The sequence below is a fragment of the Aethalodelphis obliquidens genome, unplaced genomic scaffold (genome assembly GCF_003676395.1).
Source record: "Aethalodelphis obliquidens isolate GAN/ISIS:26980383/991018 unplaced genomic scaffold, ASM367639v1 scaffold20, whole genome shotgun sequence".
Taxonomy (NCBI): Eukaryota; Metazoa; Chordata; class Mammalia; order Artiodactyla; family Delphinidae; genus Aethalodelphis; species Aethalodelphis obliquidens.
In genome coordinates, this window is record NW_020837964.1 from 4,969,717 (window position 1) to 4,994,878 (window position 25,162).

The 25,162-nt window shown below is 42.4% G+C and overlaps 1 protein-coding gene across 1 annotated transcript in view; it reads right to left on the minus strand.

The window, feature by feature from the left end:
* The window catches only part of CDH13 (cadherin 13), a 1,012,715-nt gene continuing 987,553 nt past the window's right edge, over positions 1-25,162 (minus strand). Inside the window, exons 12-14 of the mRNA XM_027119160.1 lie at positions 12,398-12,631; positions 8,706-8,924; positions 1-1,519 (exon numbers count right to left, since the gene is read on the minus strand). Coding sequence (XP_026974961.1) covers positions 1,512-1,519; positions 8,706-8,924; positions 12,398-12,631 — 461 coding nt within the window. The 3' untranslated portion in view covers positions 1-1,511. The remainder of the gene's footprint in view (positions 1,520-8,705; positions 8,925-12,397; positions 12,632-25,162) is intronic.

Sequence of the window (25,162 nt, forward strand, 5' to 3'; positions counted from 1 at the left end):
AGCAGTTTTAACCACCAACACCCATTTATTTTAATGAAAAAAAGTCTCTGCATTCTATATGCTCCAAAAAGATTTACTATCAAAACAAATACAATATATGGAACTCTATCTGCATAATTTCACTACAATAAAGACAACATATGACTTCTAGTTCCTACAGAAGGTGAACTGAAAAGCACAAGTGCAAACAGAGATTGCATAAGAAAGCGTGTGCGCGAGTGTGGTTAAAACCTTTAGTAAGCAACTGCATTAAAATATGCTAAGACACTTACCTGACCCTAGGTCGTGGCGAGCTCTAAGAAAAAGCCACAGGCTGTCACTAGTTTTATCTGCTAGAAAAATTTGGTGTGAGCTTTGATGGTTCAGTTACAGTTTATCGACAAGAAGATAATCTCAGTACAAGCACTAATCTCCTTCTTACTTTTACATGCTCACAGGATAAAAACCAATTACTTTTCATACATAATGAACATCTTTTATTTTCAGGTTTGCAAATGACGGTCGTCGATTCACACAAAAGGGTACTTTTAAAACTACCTGTATTTACTCTATTGTATGCATGTATATATGAAACGAATGGTGTGTATGTGCATAAATGTATGTCTGTACATGTAGGCAGATATATGTATACACATGGTACCTGATGACCTCTTCGGATGCATGTATGACCTCCACGATGACACTGGCTGTTGTACATATGCCGGGGAGGGCGAGATCCTGTCATGATCCGGGCCCCCAGAAAACCCAATGGGAATGTGGATTCTGGACAGCTGCAAATGCAGGTGGATAGATGCCCGTGCGTTTGATGGTAAAACGCCCAGCTCTGCTCCTCACCTCTCTCGCTCGGGATCATCATCATACAGGATAGCAGTGAGAGCTGCTCAGCGCCCTCATTCTAAAGAGAAAGGGCTCTGTCTCTGCTCTCCCCCTCTGCGGACCTGCCTGGCTGCTGGGCTGGTGGAGAAGCGTCAGCTCTGTGGTCTGCCCCAGTGCTGAACTGGACGCTGAGGCCCTGGTGGGGTCAGCTGCTATAGCTTCTACCCCTTCTTTGCTTAGCCTCTCAAGGAAGGGTGACATACCAAAACCAAGCTTCTCCTGTAGAGTCTGTCTCTATAAATACTGGGTATATACACGTATAGATACACATACATATACAAATACTAACCCACAGACCAAACTGGATGTGTGGAGTGCTGACTAGCAACATGGCAACACATCAGGAAGAGTAGTCATTGTTCCTCCTCCCAGAAGGTCAAGTTCTATGCCACGATCTTTAAACACTCAGGGAAAATTCAGAGGATTCCATTAATTAAAGGAGAAAGGGAGATGCTGTCAAAATGGTGAAGTACAGACTAAGTGAAAATTGCAAAGAAAACAAAAATCTGGAACAATTGAGGCCTAGTTGTGAAGTTTGAGAGTTGTAAACTGCAATCTTCAGATCTGGATTTTTTTTGTCTTTTTTTCCTGTTGCTATGGAAACTTGGTAGTCAAGCTTCAGATGTCAGGAGTTCTCACAGACCTGAATGGAAAAGATTCAGAGTCAAGTCAAGAAATATAACAACTCAATTCAAAACATTTTAGCTAAATACTAGATACATGACTGACAAGCTATAATAAATGCATTTATAAATATTGCACTACCTTGGGGAAGTTTTTTTTTTTTTCCCCTAAGCATAACATTTGAAGAGAGAATGAATTGTTCCACTGGTTTATGTCTTAAAAAGCTGGACTCCTCTGAAAACGCGAATGCCAGACACCTCATCTCACACCAGCCGCAGCCACTACTGCTGCTTCACTGAGCCCTATCTTCTGCAGTCAGCCCAGAGCTTGGCTATTTTATAGACAAGCCTACTTGGTAGCTTAGAAATTGACGATCATCCCAGATATTTTTTTTTTTTGGTCACACAGAAGAGCAAGATAGTTAGTGGTGGTTCTCCAGAGATGGTGTATGAATTTCTGATGCTTGCTGTAACAAATGACCACAAACTCAGTGGCTTAAAACCACACAAATTTATTCTCTTACACTCTGGAGGTCAGAATTCTTATGGGGCTAAAGTCAAGGTGTTGGTAGAGCTGCGTTCCTTTTGGAGGCTCTGAGAGGGTAGCCCCCCCTTCCCTTTCCAGCTTCCAGAGGCCACCTGGGTTTGGTTGTGGCCCCTTCCTGCATCTTTGTGGCCTGCATCAAAGTTTACTGAGGTCGCCAGACTGTGCTTATTCTCTAGGTTTTACACCAGCTGAGGGACTTCTACTCTGCCTGATAATAGTATGAATGGAAATAGCTCGGTTCTCTGCCATTTTTGCTTAATTACTATTATATCTTGGAAATGTACAGGGAAATGGTACCACTAAAAACTCGTGTTACAAAGAAAGAAAAATGTATAAAAGGTCAACCCACAATGCAAGTATAGTTTATTCTGGAATGAACTGAATGCTGGAATATAACGGGTTATTCTGTAAAGCTTAGGGGTTTTCATTCTAAATCTGTTAAGGCAGAGGTCCCCAGCCTTTTTGGCACCAGGGACCGGTTTCGTGCAAGACCATTTTTCCACAGACGGGGGGCCGGGGGCGGGGGCAGGGGCGATGGTTCAGGTGGTAACGCGGGCGATGGGGAGCCGCAGATGAAGCTTCGCCCGCCCGCCCGCCCGCCGCTCACCTCCTGCCGTGCGGCCCGGTTCCTAACAGGCCGCGGCCCGGTACCGGTCCGGTCCGCAGCCCGGAGGTTGGGGAACCGTGTGTTAAGGGGTGGCTCAGTATGAACCTATTCTGCACGCCATTGATTTTAGAGTTTAAAGCAGTCATGTATCTGTTTGGAAAATTTAGAGCTGCTGCTCTAAATTTTAGATTAAAAGTGTTTGTAATATGACTCGAGTCTAAAAAAGACGATATTGAGAAAGTTAAGGGTGAAAGCTGTTTTAACAGAAAGGACCATGGAAATGAACATGCTAATTGAGATGCAAGTCTTCATCATTTTCTACACCTAGGGATCTTTATATTGCTTGACAAGTGAATTCCTTTGGGGCTAGGAGTCGTCTGAACTCATTTCACTTCCTTCTTTTCAGTTGAATTTTTCATTGCCCTTGCTACCATCGCCGTAAACTCTTTGGTTACCTGGGCTGCAGTAAACTATATCCTTCAGATTCACCTATTTGAAGAAAGACTGGAAAAGAACATATTAAATGGCATCACTAATTTCATTTAAAAATATTTTCCTGTGTGGGATCAATAACTCAGAATAATCATTTTGGTCACTGAGAAAAACAGGAAAAAAATTTGGGCTGAATAAGGTCTACTACATTTGAAACTGTCCAATCCCTGTTTGTCAACTTAGACTATAACCTATCTCCTGTGACAGTTGAGTTGATTACATGAAGTAGTCCATGATTATGTAATGTTTTCAGTGGTGCATGTGCGAGGTCGGAGGTCGACTGTCATTGTCCATGAACTTGTACTACTTGGAGGGATCGGCTCTGTCTGCAGGCAGAGCACAGCCTGCTCTACTTGGGCTTGGTGCTTCCAGGCCCTGCCTCTGCCCATAACATATTTCACAATGAAAAGGAACAAAATATTGACACACTCAACGACATGGACTGTATGATTTCATTTGTAGAAAATTCTAGAAAAGGCAAGAAACTAGTAAGAGAAGGCAGATCACTGAGAGTCTGGATTGGGGGGAGGGGATCAACAGCAAAGGGATACAAGGAAACTGCATCTTGATTGTGGCGTGGCTACACTTTACCAAAATTCATCAAGCTGTACCCTTAAAATAGGTGAATTTTATGGAATGCAAATAATACCTCAATAAAAAGCATTAGAATGAAAAGTATTTCCAGTGGCTGTTTTTGCTCTTCTTGGTCACCTCTTTAAACATCTTCCTTGTGATCAAGATTACGATTCAATGCCCTCTCCTTTCCAACACAGAGACATTTAATTTTGGTATTTGTTCAAATGGTGCACCTCATCTGTCCTTTTATATTCTTGCTCTTGCTGATTAATTAGGCCTAAAACAATGTTCAGGAAGGTTTCAGCACAGTGTTCTTCCTTGAACTTGCCTTGTCACACCACACAGAGCCCTACAAAAAACCCTAATGGAGATGCCAGCTTGCTTCCTTGGGAGGGTCTTGGGGGAGAATTACGCTTCCCCTCAATGTCATCAACACATAATTTTTTTTTTTTTTTTTTTTTTGCGGTATGCGGGCCTCTCACTGTTGTGGCCTCTCCCGTTGTGGAGCACAGGCTCCGGACGCGCAGGCTCAGCGGCCATGGCTCACGGGCCCAGCCGCTCCGCGGCATGTGGGATCTTCCCGCACCGGGGCACGAACCCACGTCTCCTGCATCGGCAGGCGGACTCTCAACCACTGCGCCACCAGGGAAGCCCCATCAACACATAATTTAAACAACAAAATTGGCAGTGAAAATAATTTCATTTACATTTTCTATTACTTTCAATGTCAGTAGTTTTATTTCCTTTACTTTTAGATGTCAAAGAAGGAAGTGTGTATCTCTCAGTTCAACTCTCAGATGCAATAAAGCCACCTACGGTATTGTAATACCACCTACGGTATTGTAATAAACTGAAATGTTATTATCTTTTTCCACAAGGGAGGCAGTCTAATGACGAACACCGGCCTCCATGGGACCTTTCTGAGCATCAGTGTCTCATCTACAGAATGGGATAAAACCATCAGGGCAATGACGGAAATAAAGAGAAAAGCCACAGAACACGGGGTGTTTCGTTAATGCTAGTCTACTTGGATCAGAATATTATTTGAGAGGAGGAGGAAAACCCATTTTCTCTTCCCATGTTGGATGATGTGACCCCTGCAGTTTTATGAACAAGGCCTTAAAGAAGGCATTGACACACTTTTTCTGCCAAGAGCCAGATAGTAAAAATGTTTTCGGCTTTTCGGGCCAAAGGGTCTCAGGGGCAGCCACTCAACTCTTTCTGCGGTGGTAGCAGAAATCAGACACAGACAGTGTATAAATGGACCTGCTGTGTTCTAATCAAACCTTTAAAGCAGGAAGTGGCTTTATTTGGCCCTCAGGCTGTAGTTTGACAACCACTGCTTTAAAGAAACATCAAACAGATTCTAGATTGGGATTGACATATATACACTAATATGTATAAAATGGATAACTAACAAGAACCTGCTGTATAAAAACATAAATAAAATAAAATTCAAAAAACACAAAACCAAAAACCAGACTCTACCACATCCCTAAATCCATTCAAGGACAGTGGCTGGGTGGGGACGTCACCTTGCTCTTCCACCTTACAACCTAACTTCAGTGCTCTTCGGGCCCACGCCCCACACCTTGCTTAATGTTTTAGGCCCATTTCTGTGTGCCCTCTTGCCACTGTCACGTTAACAGCTGCACAGGTGGGTCAGCCACTTTGACCTTGCTCTTAGGAGAGAGTCTGAGCCATAGGACACCCATGGTTACTTATTCCTCACATGCCTACATTATTAGTTTCATTCTTTTCCTGTTAGGAAGAACAACTTGGACTAGGTCTACAATAAAACAAGAATCATTACATTTAACAGGCATCTCTAATGTTCAAATGAACATTATTGAATAATCTTATACCTTTGATATAAGGCCAGACTGAGGTTTGTTTTGAAGCCAGACAGATGGGTGATGACACCTATTCTTAACTATTTTGGGGGCTGCAACTACATGTCTTGTGGTGTAAAACATGGAAGGGTCAACTGAGTACCTTTCCAGCTGTGTAGGGAGCTTCAGGGCTCCTTTCTGAGGATGATTTTGGCCTGATCTCAGGTGCCCTTACCTGCAGTGGGATAACCAGGTGGCTCTCCATTTAGGTGAGAAAAGAAAGCACATCTGATATCTCAAACACAGAATGCATGCATCTGTCTTCTCTCAGTGATACTATTTTGAGTATAAAATGAACATGAGTTCTTGAGGTGTTATCAGGATTAACTGTGATCCAAGAGCTCAGCTGGGAGAGATGAGAAGTGAGCCATCCTTGGGAACCTGCTCATTACTGATGCCTGTACGTCAGGGGTCCCCAAAGTAGGGCGAACAAGAAAACCCCTTGTTGGGAGGAAGTAAATACTGCCATGGCTATTTATACTCCTTTTAATCTAAACAGACAGATTACATCTTACTAATGTTTAATACATGGATTTGGAGTAGCAGGCATGTGTAGTATCATAAAACACATTGTGTGCAAATATACAAACACTCGGTGTGTGTGCTGGAGGCCACTGTCTCTTGGGATGTTGGTTCCATGGGTTGGATGGGCCTGGGAATCCGTATTTCAACAATCAGCAGTAGGAAGTCTCCATTGAAAAACCTCCCTGGCCATCTAGAGGTGCTGATAAATGAGCAGGGTCCTGCAGAGCCTTGGTTCATCAAGAGTCAGGCTTTGATGTTGTGTAATTGTATTTACAGAGGGTGACGTGTGAGTGGCTACTCAGCGATCTTCTCCATCTGTGTACACACACACACACACACACAAGTGCACAAATACAGCATTCTTATTTCTGTACAATCAGCCTGGAAGTACTGCCCTCTAGTTTACCCAGACTCTGCTATATGTGAATTCCAATGGGTCTCAGAACCCAGACCCAGTGCTGGGCTCGCTGTATGTCTAGCGCTCACTTGAGAAGCTCGTGGAAAACATTCCAGAGGTTTACTGCAGTAGAGTTAGCTGGTCAGAGCAGGACACTAAATAATCCACATGCGTCTGTTGATAGGGAAACACTGTGCCTAATTCCTATGATGGGACGGGATGGGATGCTCTTGAGCAGTCAAAGTGAATGAACCAGAGCAGGGGTACCTGGCTGGTGCACCATAGTGCGTTTATATGGCTCCTGAATTAAGAAGAGTTTCACACTTTTAAAGGTAGTAAGACACAGATGACAGAAACAAAAAAGCCATAAAAAAGAATATGTGACAGAGCCCTGATGTGGCCCACAGAGCCCAAAATATTTGCCACCTGACCCTTGATGAAAAAAGTTTGCCGACCCTGAACCAGAGCAACATAGATGGAGCTTGGAAATGTAATGTGGAGAGGAAGAAAAGCGAGCTGCAGAACATCAGGCTCAATATAATATGGATTAGATCAAGTCTGACAAACTGCACAAAGTAGAACTATATTTGGGGTGTGTGTGTGTGTGTGTGTGTGTGTGTGTGTGTAGTAACAGTATAAAACAACGTCCACACACACTCTAGCTCATGATAGCTATTGTCTCTGGGGAGAGAGAACAGGAAATGAAACTAGGGAGAGGAACACAGGGGATTTCAGCTTCATCTGTAATATTTTATATCTTGAAGAAAAAGGAAGAAGAAAGGAAGGAAGGAAGGAAGGAAGGAAGGAAGGAGAAAGAAAGAAAGAAAGAGAGAGAAAAAGAAAGAGAATATAAGAATGAGAGAGGGGCTTCCCTGGTGGCGCAGTGGTTGAGAATCTGCCTGCCAGTGCAGCAGACAAGGGTTCGAGTCCTGGTCTGGGAGGATCCCGCATGCCGCGGAGCAACGGGGCCCATGAGCCACAACTACTGAGCCTGCGCGTCTGGAGCCTGTGCTCCGCAATGAGAGAGGCCGCAACAGTGAGAGGCCCGCGCACCGCGATGAAGAGTGGCCCCCCGCTCGCCGCAACTAGAGAAAGCCCTCGCACAGAAACGAGGACCCAACACAGCCAAAAATAAATTAATTAATTAATTAAAAAAAAAAAAAAAAAAAGAATGAGAGAGGAATGTATATTTCTTCCCTCCCTCCCTCCCTCCCTTCCTTTCTTCCCCCCTCCCTTGCTCCACCCATCCACCCATCCACCCATCCACCCATCCATCCAACGAGACACTCCTCACTGTAAGGTCTCCTCTTTAGTTCTACGCCCAGGGCTCTGGCTCAGCACAGCTATAAGTGTCTGACGTTGGAATGTGTGATTACCTGTTGACTCCACTCACCACTGTCACCAGGATACAATAACTTTTATTCTTTATTTTCTAATCATCAATTTCTCAACCTCCTAATTCACAACAATACAAATAACCTTCTCAAAATGTAAATACTGAGGCCCCAAAGGCTTTTGAATGGCATTAGCTATATGTAAATAATTTCTAAGGTTGAAATTGGACTAGTATGCCATAAATAGGAAATATCTGATACACGTATCTATTCATTTCATGCTCACATCTATATTACTCCGCATAATAATTCATTTGTTTAAAATAATGCTTCATTATGTCATAGTCATGACTGACTACTGGTCAGTAAAAAAAATGTGTGAGTTATGCATTTATCTCTTTTCCTATGGCGTCAACCTCTCTCCATGCATTCTCATGACTCTTCTTAAAAAGGCATGGAATCTCCTTTAACCTCACTAAAGATAATTCCACACAATGCAGAGAGGAACAGGGCCCTAGTAGACCAGTTAAGCAATCTGGGCACATTTGTATGAGCTCAAGTTCAGGGGCAACTGCAGGAAGTTTCTTACCACCTGCTCTGTAGGACAGCCTTGGGTGCCTTTACACCGTTCCTCACATTACTGGGCAGGGGGATGTGAAGGTGCCTTTCACCATTAGTCAGAGCACTTTTACAGGTAACACTCTGTTACACCGACATAAACTAAACATGAATGTTTCCTCTGGGATAATTTTTTTGGGAAGGATATATGGAAAAACAATAGCTTTGGTGAAGTTATGTTTTTGTACTGTGCATGCACTGGAGTTTGGTCAACTTACGAGCTAAGCTGAAGAAAGACAGGAGCAGGACTGCGGTTGTGCTGAAGTGCGGGGCCCCTGCCGTGTTGCAGTCCACTTTGGAATTCTTGCAGGAACACACTTGTACCCTGAGGTCTGTGATGTTCGTCATGGGTGGTTTCCCTGAATCTGTCACCATGATGGGCAGGTGGTAATTTGCTTTGTTCAGATTTTGAAGAAGGCTTACCAGGGCGTGCGTATCTATGAAGACAAAGGGAGGCCTTCATGAGAGAGGGCTGGACCTTTCCAAATCAAAGAGTGGAGTTTCGGCCACTAAACCCACACAAAACAGGCAGTTTATTCATTTAACTGGAAGAGTGCTTAAATATAAATCCATTAACATCAAATAAAAATAAAGATTCACTTCTTCAGCTGCAGAAGTCGCATCTCAAGTTTCTGGCAACCACACATGGCTGGTGGCCACCATACCAGGAAGTGCCAGATGAAACACTCCCAGCATCGAGGAGTTCTATGGTTCAGGGCTACTGTAATCAATTTCAAGAGGACCCACTTTTGTGAAGATGACTGAGTACCAAGAACTCCTCCCTGAAAATTTATTATACTGATAAAGCCATCTTCACAAAGATCCCATGCAACATTTAGAAGAAATAATGTAAAAACCCATGCTCGAATTGTCACATTGTACATCTTAAATATATACAATTTTTATTTGTCAATTAAAGGTCATTAAAGCTGGGAAAAAAAGAAAAAAAAAGAAATTGTCAGCTTAGAGCATTTTTACATAAGAATACAAATTCAAATAATCAAAATACATTTTTGGAACAATAACAAAAATCCACTCACTTTTTTAAAAAATTTAATTTAGTTTTTATACAGCAGGTTCTTATTAGTTATCTATTTTATTCATATTACTGTATTTATGTCGATCCCAATCTCCCAATTCATCCCACCACCACCACCACCCCTGCCACTTTCCCCCGTTGGTGTCCATACGTTTCTTCTCTACATCTGTGTCTCTATTTCTGCCCTGCAAACAGGTTCATCTGTACCATTTTTCTAGGTTCCACATACATGCGTTAATATACGACATTTGTTTTTCTCTTTCTGACTTACTTCACTCTGTATGACAGTCTCTAGGTCCATCCACGTCTCTACAAATGACCCAATTTCGTTCCTTTTTATGGCTGAGTAATATTCCATTTTATATATGTATCACATCTTCTTTATCCATTCGTCTGTCGACGAGCATTTAGGTTGCTTCCATGTCCTGGCTATTGTAAATAGTGCTGCAATGAACATTGGGGTACATGTGTCTTTTTGAATTATGGTTTTCTCTGGGTATATGCCCAGTAGTGGGATTGCTAGATCATATGGTAGCTCTAGTTTTAGTTTTTTAAGGAACCTCCATACTGTTCTCCATAGTGGCTGTATCAATTTACATTCCCCCCAACAGTGCAAGAGGGTTCCCTTTTCTTCACACCCTCTCCAGCATTTGTTGTTTGTAGATTTTCTGATGATGCCCATTCTAACCGGTGTGAGATGATACCTCACTGTAGTTCTGAAAAATCCACTTACTCTTAAGGTGGGTAGGTCCCCACGTGTTGCTATGGGGATGGGTTCTATAGTGTAGTCTCTATCAGGCCTCAGCCTGCACCCCTAGGTTTGGGTGGGAATCCATGGCACAGTACACAACTTGGAGACTGGATCTTTAAGCCCATGTGTGGTGGGACTATCTGCTGTTACCCAGGCCACTGGGCAAGCACTCAAAAGTGGCCACCCCACCTGGCACTGTTTTTGGCCTCGGGTTATTTGCTTTTCAATCACTCAGATGACTACGGATTTTTTTTTAATAAATAAATAAATAGATTTATTTATTTATTTTGGCTGCGTCAGGTCTTCATTGCTGCACACGGGCTTTCTCTAATCGTGTTGACTGGGGGCTACTCTTCGTTGTGGCGCGTGGGCTTCTCACTGTGGTGGCTTCTCTTGTTGCAGAGCATGGGCTCTAGGCACGCCGGCTTCAGTAGTTGGTGGCATGCGGGCTCACTAGTTGTGGGTCGCGGGCTCTAGAGTGCAGGCTCAGTAGTTGTGGCACACAGGCTTAGTTGCTCCGCGGCATGTGGGATCTTCCCAAACCAGGGCTTGAACCCGTGTCCCCTGCACTGGCAGGTGGATTCTTAACCACTGCACCACCAGGGAAGTCCCTTTTTTTTTTTTCCAACTATTCCTTTCTGGGCATAAACAATGCTAAGTACTCAGAAAAAAATTCTGGGACAAGAAAAAGAATTGAGAAGGCATTTTAACTGTTAAATAAAACCAGGAGGGAAAAGAGAGTGTGATGACCTGAAAACAAAAACAGCTGAAGTATTATCCTATCCAGAAGGCTACAGCAGCAGAAACAACCAATGTGGATGATTACCCCAGTGAAATGGCAGGTTAACACGAGGAACATTCTCTGATCTCCCGCAAGGAGAGGAGAAGCGCTTAAATGAGAAAGTTCCAGCTGGAAAGAACTGGGGATGATCATTCAAATGAGCTACAGTCACAAAAACTAGCAAATAAAACACTAACCCCTCAAACAAGAGGAGGGCTGTTTTAATTAAAAAGAATCAGTGTAACAAAATTCATTCTTTAAACAGCAATAAAATAGACAAACAGGCAAAGAGAATCCATGACAAGAGAAAGACACCAATCAAATGAGATATGAGATAAGGCCATAACAATACATGTGACATTTTTTAATAGAAAATTTTATGTACGACTGTACATTTTCAAAACTTCATGAAATGGGTAATTCCCCATCCCTCTCAAAAACTGTACTGCTGAAGTAAGAACAGGGCGCCCAGCCCTGACTGGGTCAATCGCAGGATAAATTCGCTATTGATGGCAAAGTGCATATAATGTGTGAGTTCCGGTTTGGGGCTTTATTGTGAGGCAAGGTGATCCTAGTAGCGAGTTCACATTTGCCATGGGGAGGGAGGTGGAGGGGGTGTTGTGATACAGGGATACTTGTTAATTCAGTACATTGATGTTTCAGTCTTAATAAGGCAGATGATAAAGTTTTAAATTTAAATTTTTAAATTCCACCTGTCCATGTGCAGGGACTGGTAGAAAGGGACATTGTTTGCAAGTTTCATAAATGAGGGACAGGACAGATGGGAGAAGATATCAAAGTCGAAAGTCAAAGTCAAGGTCATTTTAGAAAGTCAATTCTGAGATCTGCAGCATAAAACGGAAGTTGGAGGATTAGAGGTTAACACTTTCTGAAGATTCTCATACTGGTGCTTCTTAGGAAAGCAAGCATAGCATGGGAAATCTCTGCAAAGTGTTGGTGAAAATTAAGGTAGTTAAGGTAAACACAGAGGAGAGGCAGCTGAGCCAAGACCCCTGGCTTTTGAAGGCTGAAGACTGGGTGGGTGTGGAGTGTACAGTATGGGCTGTGTAGTATACAGGGTACAGCATAGAAAAGAGAGGAAGCGAAAGAGAAAACTTTCATGTTTGCATTTCTAAGGAACAGATATTCAATATTTTTACAAATCGTATACAGGTGCTGGTAGGAAAACTGTCAGTATTTGTAATGTGTGAATAGCTTGAAACAAACCATGTGAGGAAACCCGAGAGCATAGAGGAGGCACAGGCTGGGAACAGAAACCACGCCAGGGAAACTAGGCTTCAAAGCTTAAGGGTACCTACAGAATGTTAGGCGGACTTACTGTTGATCTTGGAGATCTTCCAGACTTTATCAGGAACAGTTGGTTTATGGATTTCAAATTTGAAAGGATCTGTATTTGGGTGGAGATCCTTATCTGAAGCTCCTAAAATGACTACGCTGAGGTTTTTGGCGTCATCACAGACCTCCGCTACCGTGGGGTAAATGAAGGGCGCGTTGTCATTCACGTCTTCCAGAGTTATCAGCAAAGTCCCAGTGCCAGTAGCGGGAGGGTTGCCTACAGAGAAAGGGGGGAGATGTTAGCACACAACCGGTACAATGCAGGAGTCGCTGTCCACAGTACCTTTTCCCAACGTGCCAGATGCCTTTACTGTTGTCACCAGGTTTCAAACAGGACGAACAGGGATAGCTTCCATCTTTGTATAAAGTTCAGTGGTTTAAAAAGCTTTTTCGTATGATCTCTAGGTCCATCCACGTTGCTGCGAATGGCATTATTTCACTCTTTTTTTATGGCTGAATAATAGTCCATTGCATCTATATACCACATCTTCTTTAACCATTCATCTGTTTTTTTTGATTTTTTTTTAAATTTAAAATTCTGACTCTAAGTCTATTGAGTAAAAACAATTGAGTGGCATGGATTTCTCTTTCTAACAGGAGGATACACTGATGGATGCAGCACAAAAGAGCAAGACTTAAAGGTTCAAGATCAAATGGTTTTGGTGGGGGGTGGGGGGTGGGCAGTAGGGGAGAGGGGCACAGATATGAAGAAACCTGTTTGAGACATATGCCCTTAGCGAGAGAGAAAAGAGATTTGATCTTTTTTTTGGTTGAATGCCTATATGTGATTTCATGACCGTTTTTTCCCAGTTATTAATTTCTAGAGGCCTATGCCCATAGTGGGAGACAGTACTTTCCTACATTGTCATATTAACTGGAGTCTGACATCAATTCATTAGGTTTTGGATAATTATGGGTTACTGAAGCAAAGTGGAAAGTATCCTGCATGCATATATTCACTTCTAAGTGAAACTTAATATTATTTGGATACAATATTAAAAAGTAAAAACTGATGTTTTCCCCCTGATATCCATTCATCTGTTGAGGGACACTTAGGTTGCTTCCATGTCTTGGCTATTGTAAATAGTGCTGCTATGAACATAGGGGTGCATGTAGTTTTTTGAATTATAGTCTTCTCCAGATATATGCCCAGGAGTGGGATTGCACTTAGATTATCATACTAAGTCATCTATTTTACATCTGGTAGTGTATATATGTCCATGCCACTCTCTCACTTCATCCCGGCTTCCCTTTCCCACCCCACCATGTCCTCAAGTCCATTCTCTACATCTGCGTTTTTATTCCTGTCCGGCCCCTAGATTCATAAGAACCTTTTTTTTTTCAGATGCCACATATATGTGTTAGCATACGGTATTTGTTTTTCTGTTTCTGACTTACTTCACTCTGTATGACAGACTCTAGGTCCATCCACCTCACTACAAATAACTCAATTTCATTTCTTTTTATGGCTGAGTAATATTCCATTGTATATATGTGCCACATCGTCTTTATCCATTCATCTGTCGATGGACACTTAAGTTGCTTCCATGTCCTGGCTATTGTAAATAGTGCTGCAATAAATATTGGGGTGCATGTGACTTTTTGAATTATGGTTTTCTCAGGGTATATGCCCAGTAGTGGGATTGCTGGGTCATATGGTAGTTCTATTTTTAGTTTTTTAAGGAACCTCCATGCTGTTCTCCATAGTGGCTGTATCAGTTTACATTTGCACCAGCAGTGCAAGAGGGTTCCCTTTTCTCCACACCCTCTCCAGCATTTGTTGTTTGTAGATTTTTTGATGATGGTCATTTTGACTGGTGTGAGGTGACACCTCACTGTGGTTTAGATTTGCATTTCTCTAATGATTAGTGATGTTGAGCATCCTTTCATGCGTTTGTTGGCAATCTGTATGTCTTCTTTGGAGAAATGTCTATGTAGGTCCTCTGCCCATTTCTGGATTGGGTTGTTCGTTTTTTTGATATTGACTGGTGACTTATTTGGGAGTGATTTCCATTAGTGGGGAAGAAACAAGCTTGAAGGAAGCTGATCAGTGGTTCATGAAGCATGAGAACAGATATCTTAAAAGTTTTTTTTTTATTTTAATTTTTAATTGAAGTGTAGTTGATTTACAATGTTGTATTAATTTCTGCTGTACAGCAAAGTGATTAAGTTATACATATGTATACATTCTCTTTCATATTCTTTTCCATTGTGGTTTCTCACAGGATTTTGAATATGGTTCCCTGTGCTCTACAGTAGGACCTTGTTGTCGATCCATTCTGTATAGTTTGCATCTGCTCATCCCAAACTCCCACTCCTTCTCTTCCCCAGCCCCCCACCCCTGGCAACCACAAGCCTGTTCTCTATGTCTCTGCATCTGGGGAACAGATACTCTTTAGTGGGGCTGGTGGAAATTTAAATAGATTAACACCCAAAGACAGTTCTAGAGTAAACATTCAAATAAGTATCTGCTAAAATAGGAACACAAATGTAATTAATCATCAGAAGGATAGCTACTTCTAATGGTGGCAGACCATCAACTTTTGTTAGCGCAAGAACTCAAAGGAAATGCGTAATTACTTTGAAGTTGGTTTTTCACTGTCAGCTTTAGTAATTTGGTTGAATTTCTTTACTGAAAAAATATTTTTCTCTTTTTATGGAACTAATTGAATATCTCAGAGGAATGCATTATAATTTTTTCACTCTGAATATAATATGAAGTCATTTGGTACAATGGATGAGAAGGCATTATGAGTATTTGAAATATGGTCATAAGAATTGGCCTTTCGTGAACTTAATTATACTACTGTCTTCAGTTTCCCATGTGTTATTTCCAGGCCAGGCTGGTGATGTCTTTTTCTGAAGTCAAGTAAAATGAGCTTGTTTTTCTTTTGTTGAGAAGGTAAAGACTTGATTCTCAAAATCCTCAGGGAAAGCCTCTCCCAGTTTATATGCACAGGATGGAAAAAAAAAATCACCATCCAAAATGAAATGTGATTCAATATGTAATGGTTCCTCACGAGCCCTTTGGCTCCAATAGTTCCGGAGGCCCAGGAAATACTGGAGCTTCTAGGTATTCCCTAGCACTCAGCAAAAGTCCCACGGCCCTCCTCTCCCCCTTTCCACCAGCAACCCCAAGCTCCCAAGGGCCCACTCCTAGCTCCCAAGGGATATGGAGCTAGACCTGCACTTGCTCCTCCGGGCAGCTCCTCAGAGGAACCCAGGGCCACATTCTCGGAGGACACATTAAGGCTCAGAGAAAGTCCCACCTCGCAACCTGTGGAGGGATTGCTTGTCTCTGCAAGGGCTTCTGTCTTTATAGTATCAGGAGAGGGAAGGGTCCCGAGAGATGAACCACTCCTGTCAGTGGGTCTTAAATTGAATGGAAGGTGGGTTCCCCTTTGGGAATCTGATGAAGCTCATGGTCCTGCTTCCAGGGAAACGCACGTCCATTCATACTACTGAGGGGTCCGCAGTCACTGGGAGTACTGGAAGTGCAGCCTGGGCTCTGAGCATGTTCAGAGCTGCTGATCTAAAACACCCTGGTTTTAGTTGTTGTGAGGCTGAGGTCAGAGAGTTTGAGGACGGGCTCAGATAAACTCCGTGAGCCTCAGGCCTCCTTCTCTAGAGCAAGGGTTAACCTTCGCTTTCTATGTCTGAACTTGCACTGTGTAGCTTGATTCTTACAGGCTCTCATTTCAACCATGAAAGCAAACTAAAATTCCTAAACCATGATTTGGGTTATTATTATTTTTTGTATCTTTTTCTTATGAGCTACTTTTTATTGTGGTTATATATATATATATATATATATATATATATATATATATATAAAATTTGCCATTTTAACCATTTAAAAAATTAACTAACTAATTTATTTTTGGTTGCACTGGGTCTTCTCTAGTTGCAGCAAGCGGGGGCTACTCTTCGTTGCGGTGCGCGGGCTTCTCGTTGCGGTGGCTTCTCTTGTTGTGGAGCACGGGCTCTAGGTACGTGGGCTCAGTAGTTGTGGCTCACAGGCTCTAGAGCACAAGCTCAGTAGTTGTGGTACACGGGCTTAGTTGCTCCGTGGCATGTGGGATCTTCCCAGACCAGGGCTCGAACCCGTGTTCCCTGCATTGGCAGGCGGATTCTTAACCACTGTGCCACCAGGGAAGTCCCCATTTTGACCATTTTTAAGTGTACAGTTCAATGGCATTGAGTACATCCCCACTGTGCAACCAACACCACTATCCATCTTGAGAACTTTTTCATCTTCCCCACCTGGAACTCTGCCCCCGTTAAACGACAAGTCTCTCTTCCTCCCCACAGCCTTCAAATCTTCGTGGGTCATTCATCTTGTTGCAAGCTTTCACGCTGCCAAACAATGGCTTGACATGGGTGAAACGGTCACCATTTTCTTTCCTGGATCTGAATGAGTGAGTCTGTCCCATCAAGAGGACTGTGCCTTGAAGACCACAGAGATGCTCTGACGTCGTGAAGTTGTGCTCTGGACCACTGCTTGCTCCCATTTCTGGATTCGTCGTTCCCACTCGGCACTGACAGCTTGTAATACCTCACACATTGATCAGGACAGGAGCAAATTGATCCTGCCGCTTGATTTTGAACCAAGACAATTTAACTTGTACTTCTCCACTGTGGTGGTGGTAACTTCCTCATGAGACGGTCGAGTTGGTATCCTGTGCTCAGTGCCAGCTGTCCCGGCCAAACCCTCAGTCTGGTTGGTTCAGCATTTGATGCTTGGACCTCTGTGTTCTAGGTTTATTTGGGGGCAGAGCTGTGCGTTTTCTAAGAGAAGCAGGATCATGTAACTAATGAAAGTGAGCATTTATGGAGAGAAGTTGAACCCCTCCTGTTAATCAGAGTAAGAAAAGTTCAAGCAAACCAGAGAGGTTGCTGTTTTGAGCCCGTGGGGTTCTACCTTCCAATTTTCCGTCATTTTTTCAGAAGAGGAAACTGGGGCTCAGAAGGATTAAGTAACTTGTCCAAGGCTCTGTAGCATTGGTGGTGTGTCACCTGTTTGAGGGCTGTGGCCTGTAAGACACAGTGTTCCCATGCCATGCACACTTTGGGAGCTCTAGCAAGGGAGTGGAATGACTGGTGATTGTAGCACAGCCCACCATCTGCGCCAGACTCATCTGTGGAGCTCAAAGTTTAGGTATTTTGCTGCTTGTGGCTGGCATCAAATCAAGTATTGTTAGAAAGGGTAAAAAACAATCTCTGTGCTTTCGTTACTTAAGCGACCAACAATACACTGCTTTTTGTGGAAGGTGGGCGGAGCTAAGGCCTGTACCCAAGGAAACATGTCACACGTGGGTCTCCTGGCACTGCTTTGATGCTGTGGGTGGATGTAATGAGAAGCAGGGCCAGTTTTTTTTTGTTTGTTTGTTTTGTTTTTTAAAAAATTATGGGAATGTTATTTTATTCAGAACCCTGACCAAACAGGATTTCCACTTAGCCAAAAAAACACTGAAATTTTCTGATATGTTCCATTATTCAGAAGATATATATTTACATATATATATATACACACACACACACACACACACATATGATGTGCATGATATAACAGACAAAACCAGTGTGATTCTAATTAAAAGATATATATGATTAGGAATAAGATTAGAAAGAAATATATCAAAGCCTAAATAATGATTATCTCTCCAGGTAATTAACATTAAAATAATACTTTTCTCTTTTCAATCTCCTTTAATAATAACCATGATTACCATAATAATCAGAAACAGAAATGTAAACTCAAAAGCTATACAGGGATTTAAAAATATTTTTTTCCAATTCCCCTTTCTTTCCTCTAATTGTTTTTACAATTGATATTTGTATTGATATTTAGTAAATTGATATTGATATTTAGTAAATTGATATTTAGTAAATTCACAGAGTTCTGCAACTACTACCACCATCTAATTTTAGAACATTTCCATCACCCCAAAAAGAAACCTCGGGCCCATTTGTACTAACTCTTCATACCTACTTCCAGTACTAGACAACCACTAATCTACTTTCTTTTTCTATAGATTTGTGTTTTCTGGACATTTCTATAAATGGCATCATACAACATAGCCTTTTGTGTCCGGCTTTTTTCACTTAGCATGATGTCTTTGAGGTTCATCCATGTTATAGCAAGAATCAGTACTTCACTCCTTTTTATACCTGGATAATATTCCATTCAGCTGATGGACCACATTTTGTTTATCCATTCACTAGCTAACGGACATTTGGGTTGTTTCTACTTTTTGTCTGTTATGAATAATGCTGCTATGAACATATGCATACAAGGGACCAGATTTTCACATGCTACAATGTCCCTAGACTAGTAAGATAAGACCCCAGTGCATCTCCTCAAGAGAGTCCCCTTAGAAGAATAGGGTCCCTGGTTTTTCCACATTTGGCTGGGCTGGCTTCGTATGCAGAGAAGGTTGAATCTCAGCAAGAACTTTCAGAAGCTAGCTCTGAGAAGTAAAGGAAGGTCGTAAATTTTTCTAGTCACTGGGCCTAGAGGCGTGTAGCATGTGTCTTACCTTGGGAATCGTGAATTTTGTATGGGGAATAGTGTGCACAGTGAGGTTGCCTGCTTGAAGAATAAAATGCAGGAAGAGAAAGTGAGAGGAGGGAAAGACAGGAAGCTCATTTCTAAGCTCCACGGGCTCTGAGCATCAGGACTGTTCTCCGTCATCATCCTATTATAATAGGTACCTGGTACCTACCTACCTGGTAGGTTTTTGTGAGTGTGTGTGGTGAAGGAAAATGCAGTGTTTGTCATAAGTTGCCACACAAGGAGAATGGGTGGCTCACGCTCAAAAAGCCTACACTCCCCTGGTTGAGTTTTGAATTAATTTAGGTTGATTTGAAAAAGCTAAGGATGTGTTGCTCTTTCCATGCATGTAATCATATGTGTTTGTATTTCCATACGTTTCCTTCTATTCTGAGAAAGTGTCCTCCTTTCCCCCACCTAGGGCAGAAACAAGGGTGTGTATAGGATGGGGTCTGTGGAACTGGGGCTCAGAGTAGGGAGTCCACACCAGGAACAAGGAGGGAGACCTCAGCTGGGTGCCTCAGGAAAGCCTGAGGCCTAAACTCTGGGAGGGAAATCAGGAGGATGGGCCAATTCATGAGGAACCACAGTTCAGATGTGGCCCCTGACTGAAGGCTGGGCACCCCTGCTAGATTCTGAGGCTTGTCTGTCAGGGCAGAATGCTTGGGTGGGGCAAGCTACTCCCCCCAAGTTCCTTCCGCATTTCTGGGCATCTGTTGAACCTTAGCTAAGCAGCTGTGAGCAAATAAATGTCACACTTCTTATTTCATGTGAACAGGGCTCTAAGCTATCTTTACCTTTGCTCAGAAATGGGAGTGAACCAGGATTCTTATCTGTATGGTCCCCCTTCGTATTGCTTAGTTCATCCCTGTGTTCTATTTACTATGGTTTGCAGGATCAGTATTTTACAGATTTTTAATTTTTTTTTGGCATGTACCCTGTAAGCCAAGAATCTCGTCGCATTTTAATTCATAAGCATTTTTATTGCTTTGTTAATAGAGATCTTACCAATCTCATTTTATATTTTGAAAACATTTAATAGTAAACTAACCAAAAACCTGGTAGAAAATAGATTTGCAAACTATGCCAGGTTTCCACGGGTGATACTCGATGTAGAGCTGAGGCAATTATTCACATAATTCAGACTCAAAAATTCTTTTGGAGGAGAAATAATCTGAAACCTGAACTGTTTAAAAAAAAAAATTCCACCTTTTGGCTTTTTTTGTTTCCATTTTACGGACTTTAAAGAAAAGGCCAAAGTAGGGGAATAGTTGATTTGAAGGCCATGTTTAAACATGACTGTTTTGTTTTATTCATTCAGCCAATAATTATTTATTGGGGCTCTGCCCTGTGTCTTACTGGATATGCACAAAAATCAACCATACAGGGTGCCTGTTCTTGAAATATTAGCAGTGTGGCAGGAACAGATATGTAAACAGATGCACGATAGCACTTTGTTTTTTTTTTTTGAGGATAGTGCTTTAAGTGTGGGAAGAGACGTGAGGATAAAATGTCACGGGAGCTTGCGACATGGAATAATTAACTGTCTGGGGACAGTTCCAAAGGCTCCATGAAGATGTGGCTTAGAAGCGAGAATACTTTGTGTAGCTGGAGAAGGCTGTTCTAGACAGAGGGAATCGTGTGGCTATTTTGTGGGAATAAGTTTTCGTAGACTTTTAAGCAGGATGCTGGCTTTGATAAGAGCAGGGGATGCTAGAGGCAGGGAAAGGAGAGGGCTTGAGTGAGGAGAGAGGGCACAGGAGGACCAGCTGGGCGGCCAGTGCAGTAACGCGGACTGATGATGGGGGATGAGGTGAGGGCAGCCAGGGTGCAAGAGCAGAGGCTGGATTCAGGGGGCTGGATAGACAGTGAGAGCTGGACTGGGAGTGATGGGGCAGGAGCCTCAGTGGGGATGGGGTTCCAGCTTGGGGACCGTGCAGGTGGTGATGCGATTACCCAAGCTGGGGAAGAGGGAATACCAAGGAGTACAAGCTAAGAGACCCCTTGGCAGGATGAACTGAGCTGGCACAGATGGGCATTGCAGACAGTATTTTAATGCCCAAGTCAGCTTTTCTCCCCAGTAACGTTTGAAAACATCATGTTTAAGATGGTTGATTTGGCTGGTCAGCATGGAAATGTCCTGCTGTCAGGGAGATGAAGGGTGGCTTAAGTCTCCCCACTCAGACAGAAGCTCCATGAATTGATACCCATGTCGAGGGCAGCATTTTCTGGTTAATTCTCTGATTTAGAGCCCTACTCCGAGTGGAGGGCTCTGCAGCCCGTCCCTGCTCTAGAAAAATGCTCAGACCACCACGAGGGTGGTCATCAGATGGCATGTCATAGTTTGCTTCAGACACTGTTGATTCTGCAATGATAAGTTTAGAAAAATCAGTCCATAACTCAGCTCAAGTGGGTTGACTTAAATATTTAAGTTTTACAATATTAAAGTCCTTACAAAGCACCAGGAATTTTGCATTCCTGATTTCCCATCCTTGTAACAACTCAGCAGGGCAGGTGGCGTTATCCTCACTCTGCAGGTGGGGAAACAGGTTGAGAGGGCCTAAGTCTCATACTGATGGTGGCACAGTGAAGTTGGGGAGCTGGCCCATTCCGAGGGTTAGCAGAGCACCAGGCCCCAGTCTCTCTGTGGAGGGTACTTGCTGCCTACAGATGGCTCTGATCACAGCCTTTCTACTACCAGATCTCAAGAGCTCTTTTATCGGGCCATTTTGTCAGTGACAAAATTGCAGCTAGTATTCTCAGCGTGACTGATATTCTACTGGTACTTGAAATAACAAGGAATGATCACTGGGCCTTCAATTTATTTTTCTTCCTCCATTACTATAACAGCTGAGATAAGGGGTGTTAAACTGGCTTAACTGGGTTGCCATCATAACTAATGGCTTGATTTTATCCAAGCTAGCATCTTTTAAGTAGAATTAATCTAAGTCATTTGACTACATCCCCTAAGCAGTCTTGGTTGACCTACACAAAGAGGCATCTTTTTGAAGTTCAGATCCCTGTCATCCCCAGTTTGGGGGCCGTTGTTATCCTGTGGTTTAGTGGTCATTTCACTATGGGGCCGAATAACTTTTTTTCTCTTTTAATCAATTTAAAAGTATTTTGCACAATATTTCAATTTAGAATCACTTTGCGTTATCAGAACGTCTATTATATAGGAGACTGAGGGAAAAGACAGGTTAGGACCTGAGACAGCTTATGAAAAATCATTATCTTAGTCTATTCCATTTTAATTTTACAGCTATTATGCTTGGTTCTCTATCTGGGTCTTCTTGGTAACCCACAGCACATTTTTCACCGACAGACTCAGACATACTTTACACAAGTTGCTAAGTTATGAAAACACGCTGCTGAATTGAGCGATAGCTGGGCTTGTTTCTATGCTATCATTCCCTCATTCTTTTCAGTGAAAATAGATGGGGATGTGATGCTTGACAACCGCATAAAGCCTGCATATGGATGCTAGAGACAGCACGCGCTTCCTGGTTCGAACTATTTTGTACGCACCAAGCCTTAGTAAGAACTAAGAGGGATAATTTTTTTCGTTTTTCTTTAAACTCGCTGCATAGCCTGGGTGCTGGGAGCAAGGGCACTTGAACTTCCTGAAGCAGAGTATGTGTCTTTGGTATTTGGAGTCACAATTTAGAACTTCTCTGAGGGCATAAGAGCCATTCAATAACAATCATGGAACGCTGAACCCTACACAATTTCAGAACAGGAGGAGGAGTGAAAGATGAGGTTACAGGTGAGAAGGAGGTAGGAAGACCAGCCTGATAGAATCCTGAGCAGAAGGCAGTAAGCCAAGAAGCACCAGCCGGCTATGCCTTCCTGCCCATGGCCATCTCCAGTGGGATTCCAAAACTCTTACAAGAAAGTGCTTGTGGCAGTTTTCGGCCCACATAAGACAGTGAGGCTAACACTTGACCTTTCTGGCGATTACCTGAGCAGCAACGATAATCACGCTGGGATTTGCCCGGTGCTAATTGCTGCTGCTTTGCCCCCCTGTCAGCACATCTCCAAAGGGATGCCACCTGACTGCATTCCTGAATGTCGTCTCTCCATCTTGGTATTTTCCTTAACAGTCATTTTTTTTTCCCCCTTTCTTAACACATGCCAGAAATTCTGTGTTCGTTTAAGTCTTTAATGAAGGAGTTCCTGTACTCTGAAGGCACTAATCTGGACCACATAAGGTAAGTGATGATATTCGTTTCTAAAGGTAAACTGCTCGCCAACACGGAAGGTCACACCATATCGATCTGTAGGATGAAAGGCTTTACTGTGCCAATCATTCAACCACAGCCATTTCTGCTTTAGCAAAACAAAAGCATTTCCCTTATAATAAAACAATGTTGTTAGGTAATTTATAGCTCATTAAAACCGATAACAGTTTACGAAAAGTGCCTTGTACATCCTTGAGTGTGCTGTGGGTTACAACCTAGCCTCTATCTGTAGGGAGTGATTAGTGTCTTTCCCTCCCCAAATCATCCATAACCCGGGCATTATCAATATTACTGTGAAGCGCGATTCTGGAATCTATATAGACTTGCTCTGGGGCCCCCCACAAGCAAACAGGTCCAAAGAATTTTTAATTTCTATTAACTCAGAACAGATTTCCAGCCCTGTATCTGACTATTTTTTTACATTCCTCCATTCTGATATCACAGTTTCTAGTCTCTAAGAGGTACCTAAAAAGTATATTCTCTTTCTGTGCTGCCTCACCACTGTTCTGAACTGAATGAGTAGAGCCGTGTGTAGCAGCTATGATGGGGTCACTTCGCTTTTTGCCAAGTGTTGCAGGGACTGCAGAGCGCATGCTTCACCTTGTTCTCTCTGCAGACATCCTGTCATTCACCCCTGCTGGCAGTTTTGCCACCCGCCCACCCCCAGCAGCTGGGGATTGTCCTTCCTTAGAATGACAAGATGCTGAGAGTCTAGCTTTAGGCTAACAGATACTTAGAGAGCACATGAATGGTCACAGCCTCCTGGGGAAGGCACAGTGGACCAGGGACACGCTCTCTGTGTAGCTATATATATATTTTTTCTTAAGTTGTATTGAAATATAGAAACTTTCATGTTTCCACAAATACACAGCTTGAAGAAACTTCACAATCTGAACACACCCATGTAGTTAGCCCAGTATATACAAGATCAAGAAACTCCTCCACAGTTCCTTAAAACGCTAAAAATAGAGTTACTGTAGGCATATATCTGGAGAAAACCATAATCTGAAAAGACACATGGCACCCCAATGTTCATTGCAGCACTATTTACAGTGGCCAGGACATGGAAGCAACCTAAACGTCCATCAACAGATGAATGGATAAGGAAGATGTGGTACATATTTACAAAGGAGTATTACCCAGCCATAAAAAGGAATGAAATAATGCCATTTGCAGCAACATGGATGGACCTAGAGATTACCATACTAAGTGAAGTCAGACAGAGAAAGACAAACATCATATGATATCATTCATATGTGGAATCTAATTTTAAAAAATAATACAAATGAACTTATTTACAAAACAGAAAGAGGCTTACAGATATCAAAAACAAACTTATGGTTACGAAGGGGGAAAGCAAGGGGAGGGATAAATGAGGAGTTTGGGATTAATAGATAGACACTATCATATATGAAATACATAAACAACAAGGACTTACTATATAACACAGGGAACTACACTTAATATTTTGAAATGACCTATAAGGGAAAAGAATCTGAAAAAGAATATATATATTCTTTTATAGCTATATATATAGTTATTTACAACATTGTATATCAACTATACTTCAATTAAAAAAAGAGCCCTTCCACAACGTAATCTGGAAGCATAGATTACTTTCGCCCGTTTGACATTCACATAAATGGAATCATTCCATGTGCGATCTTCTGCTTCAGCCTTCTTTTTGCTCAATGTTATGTTTGCAACATTCATTCGTGTTGCTGTGAATAGCTGCACATCATTCATTCTCAGCGCTGTACAGACCCAACTGTGTGAATGTTCCACCATTTATTTATTCTACTTCTGTTGGGCATTTGGACAGTTTCCAGTTTTGAGCTATCATGAATAGTGCTGTTATTTACATTCTGGCATAGGGGTTCTGGTGAACAGATACACACATTTCCGTTGGATGTACAGCTAGGCACGTAATTCCTGGATCATAGGGGATGCATAT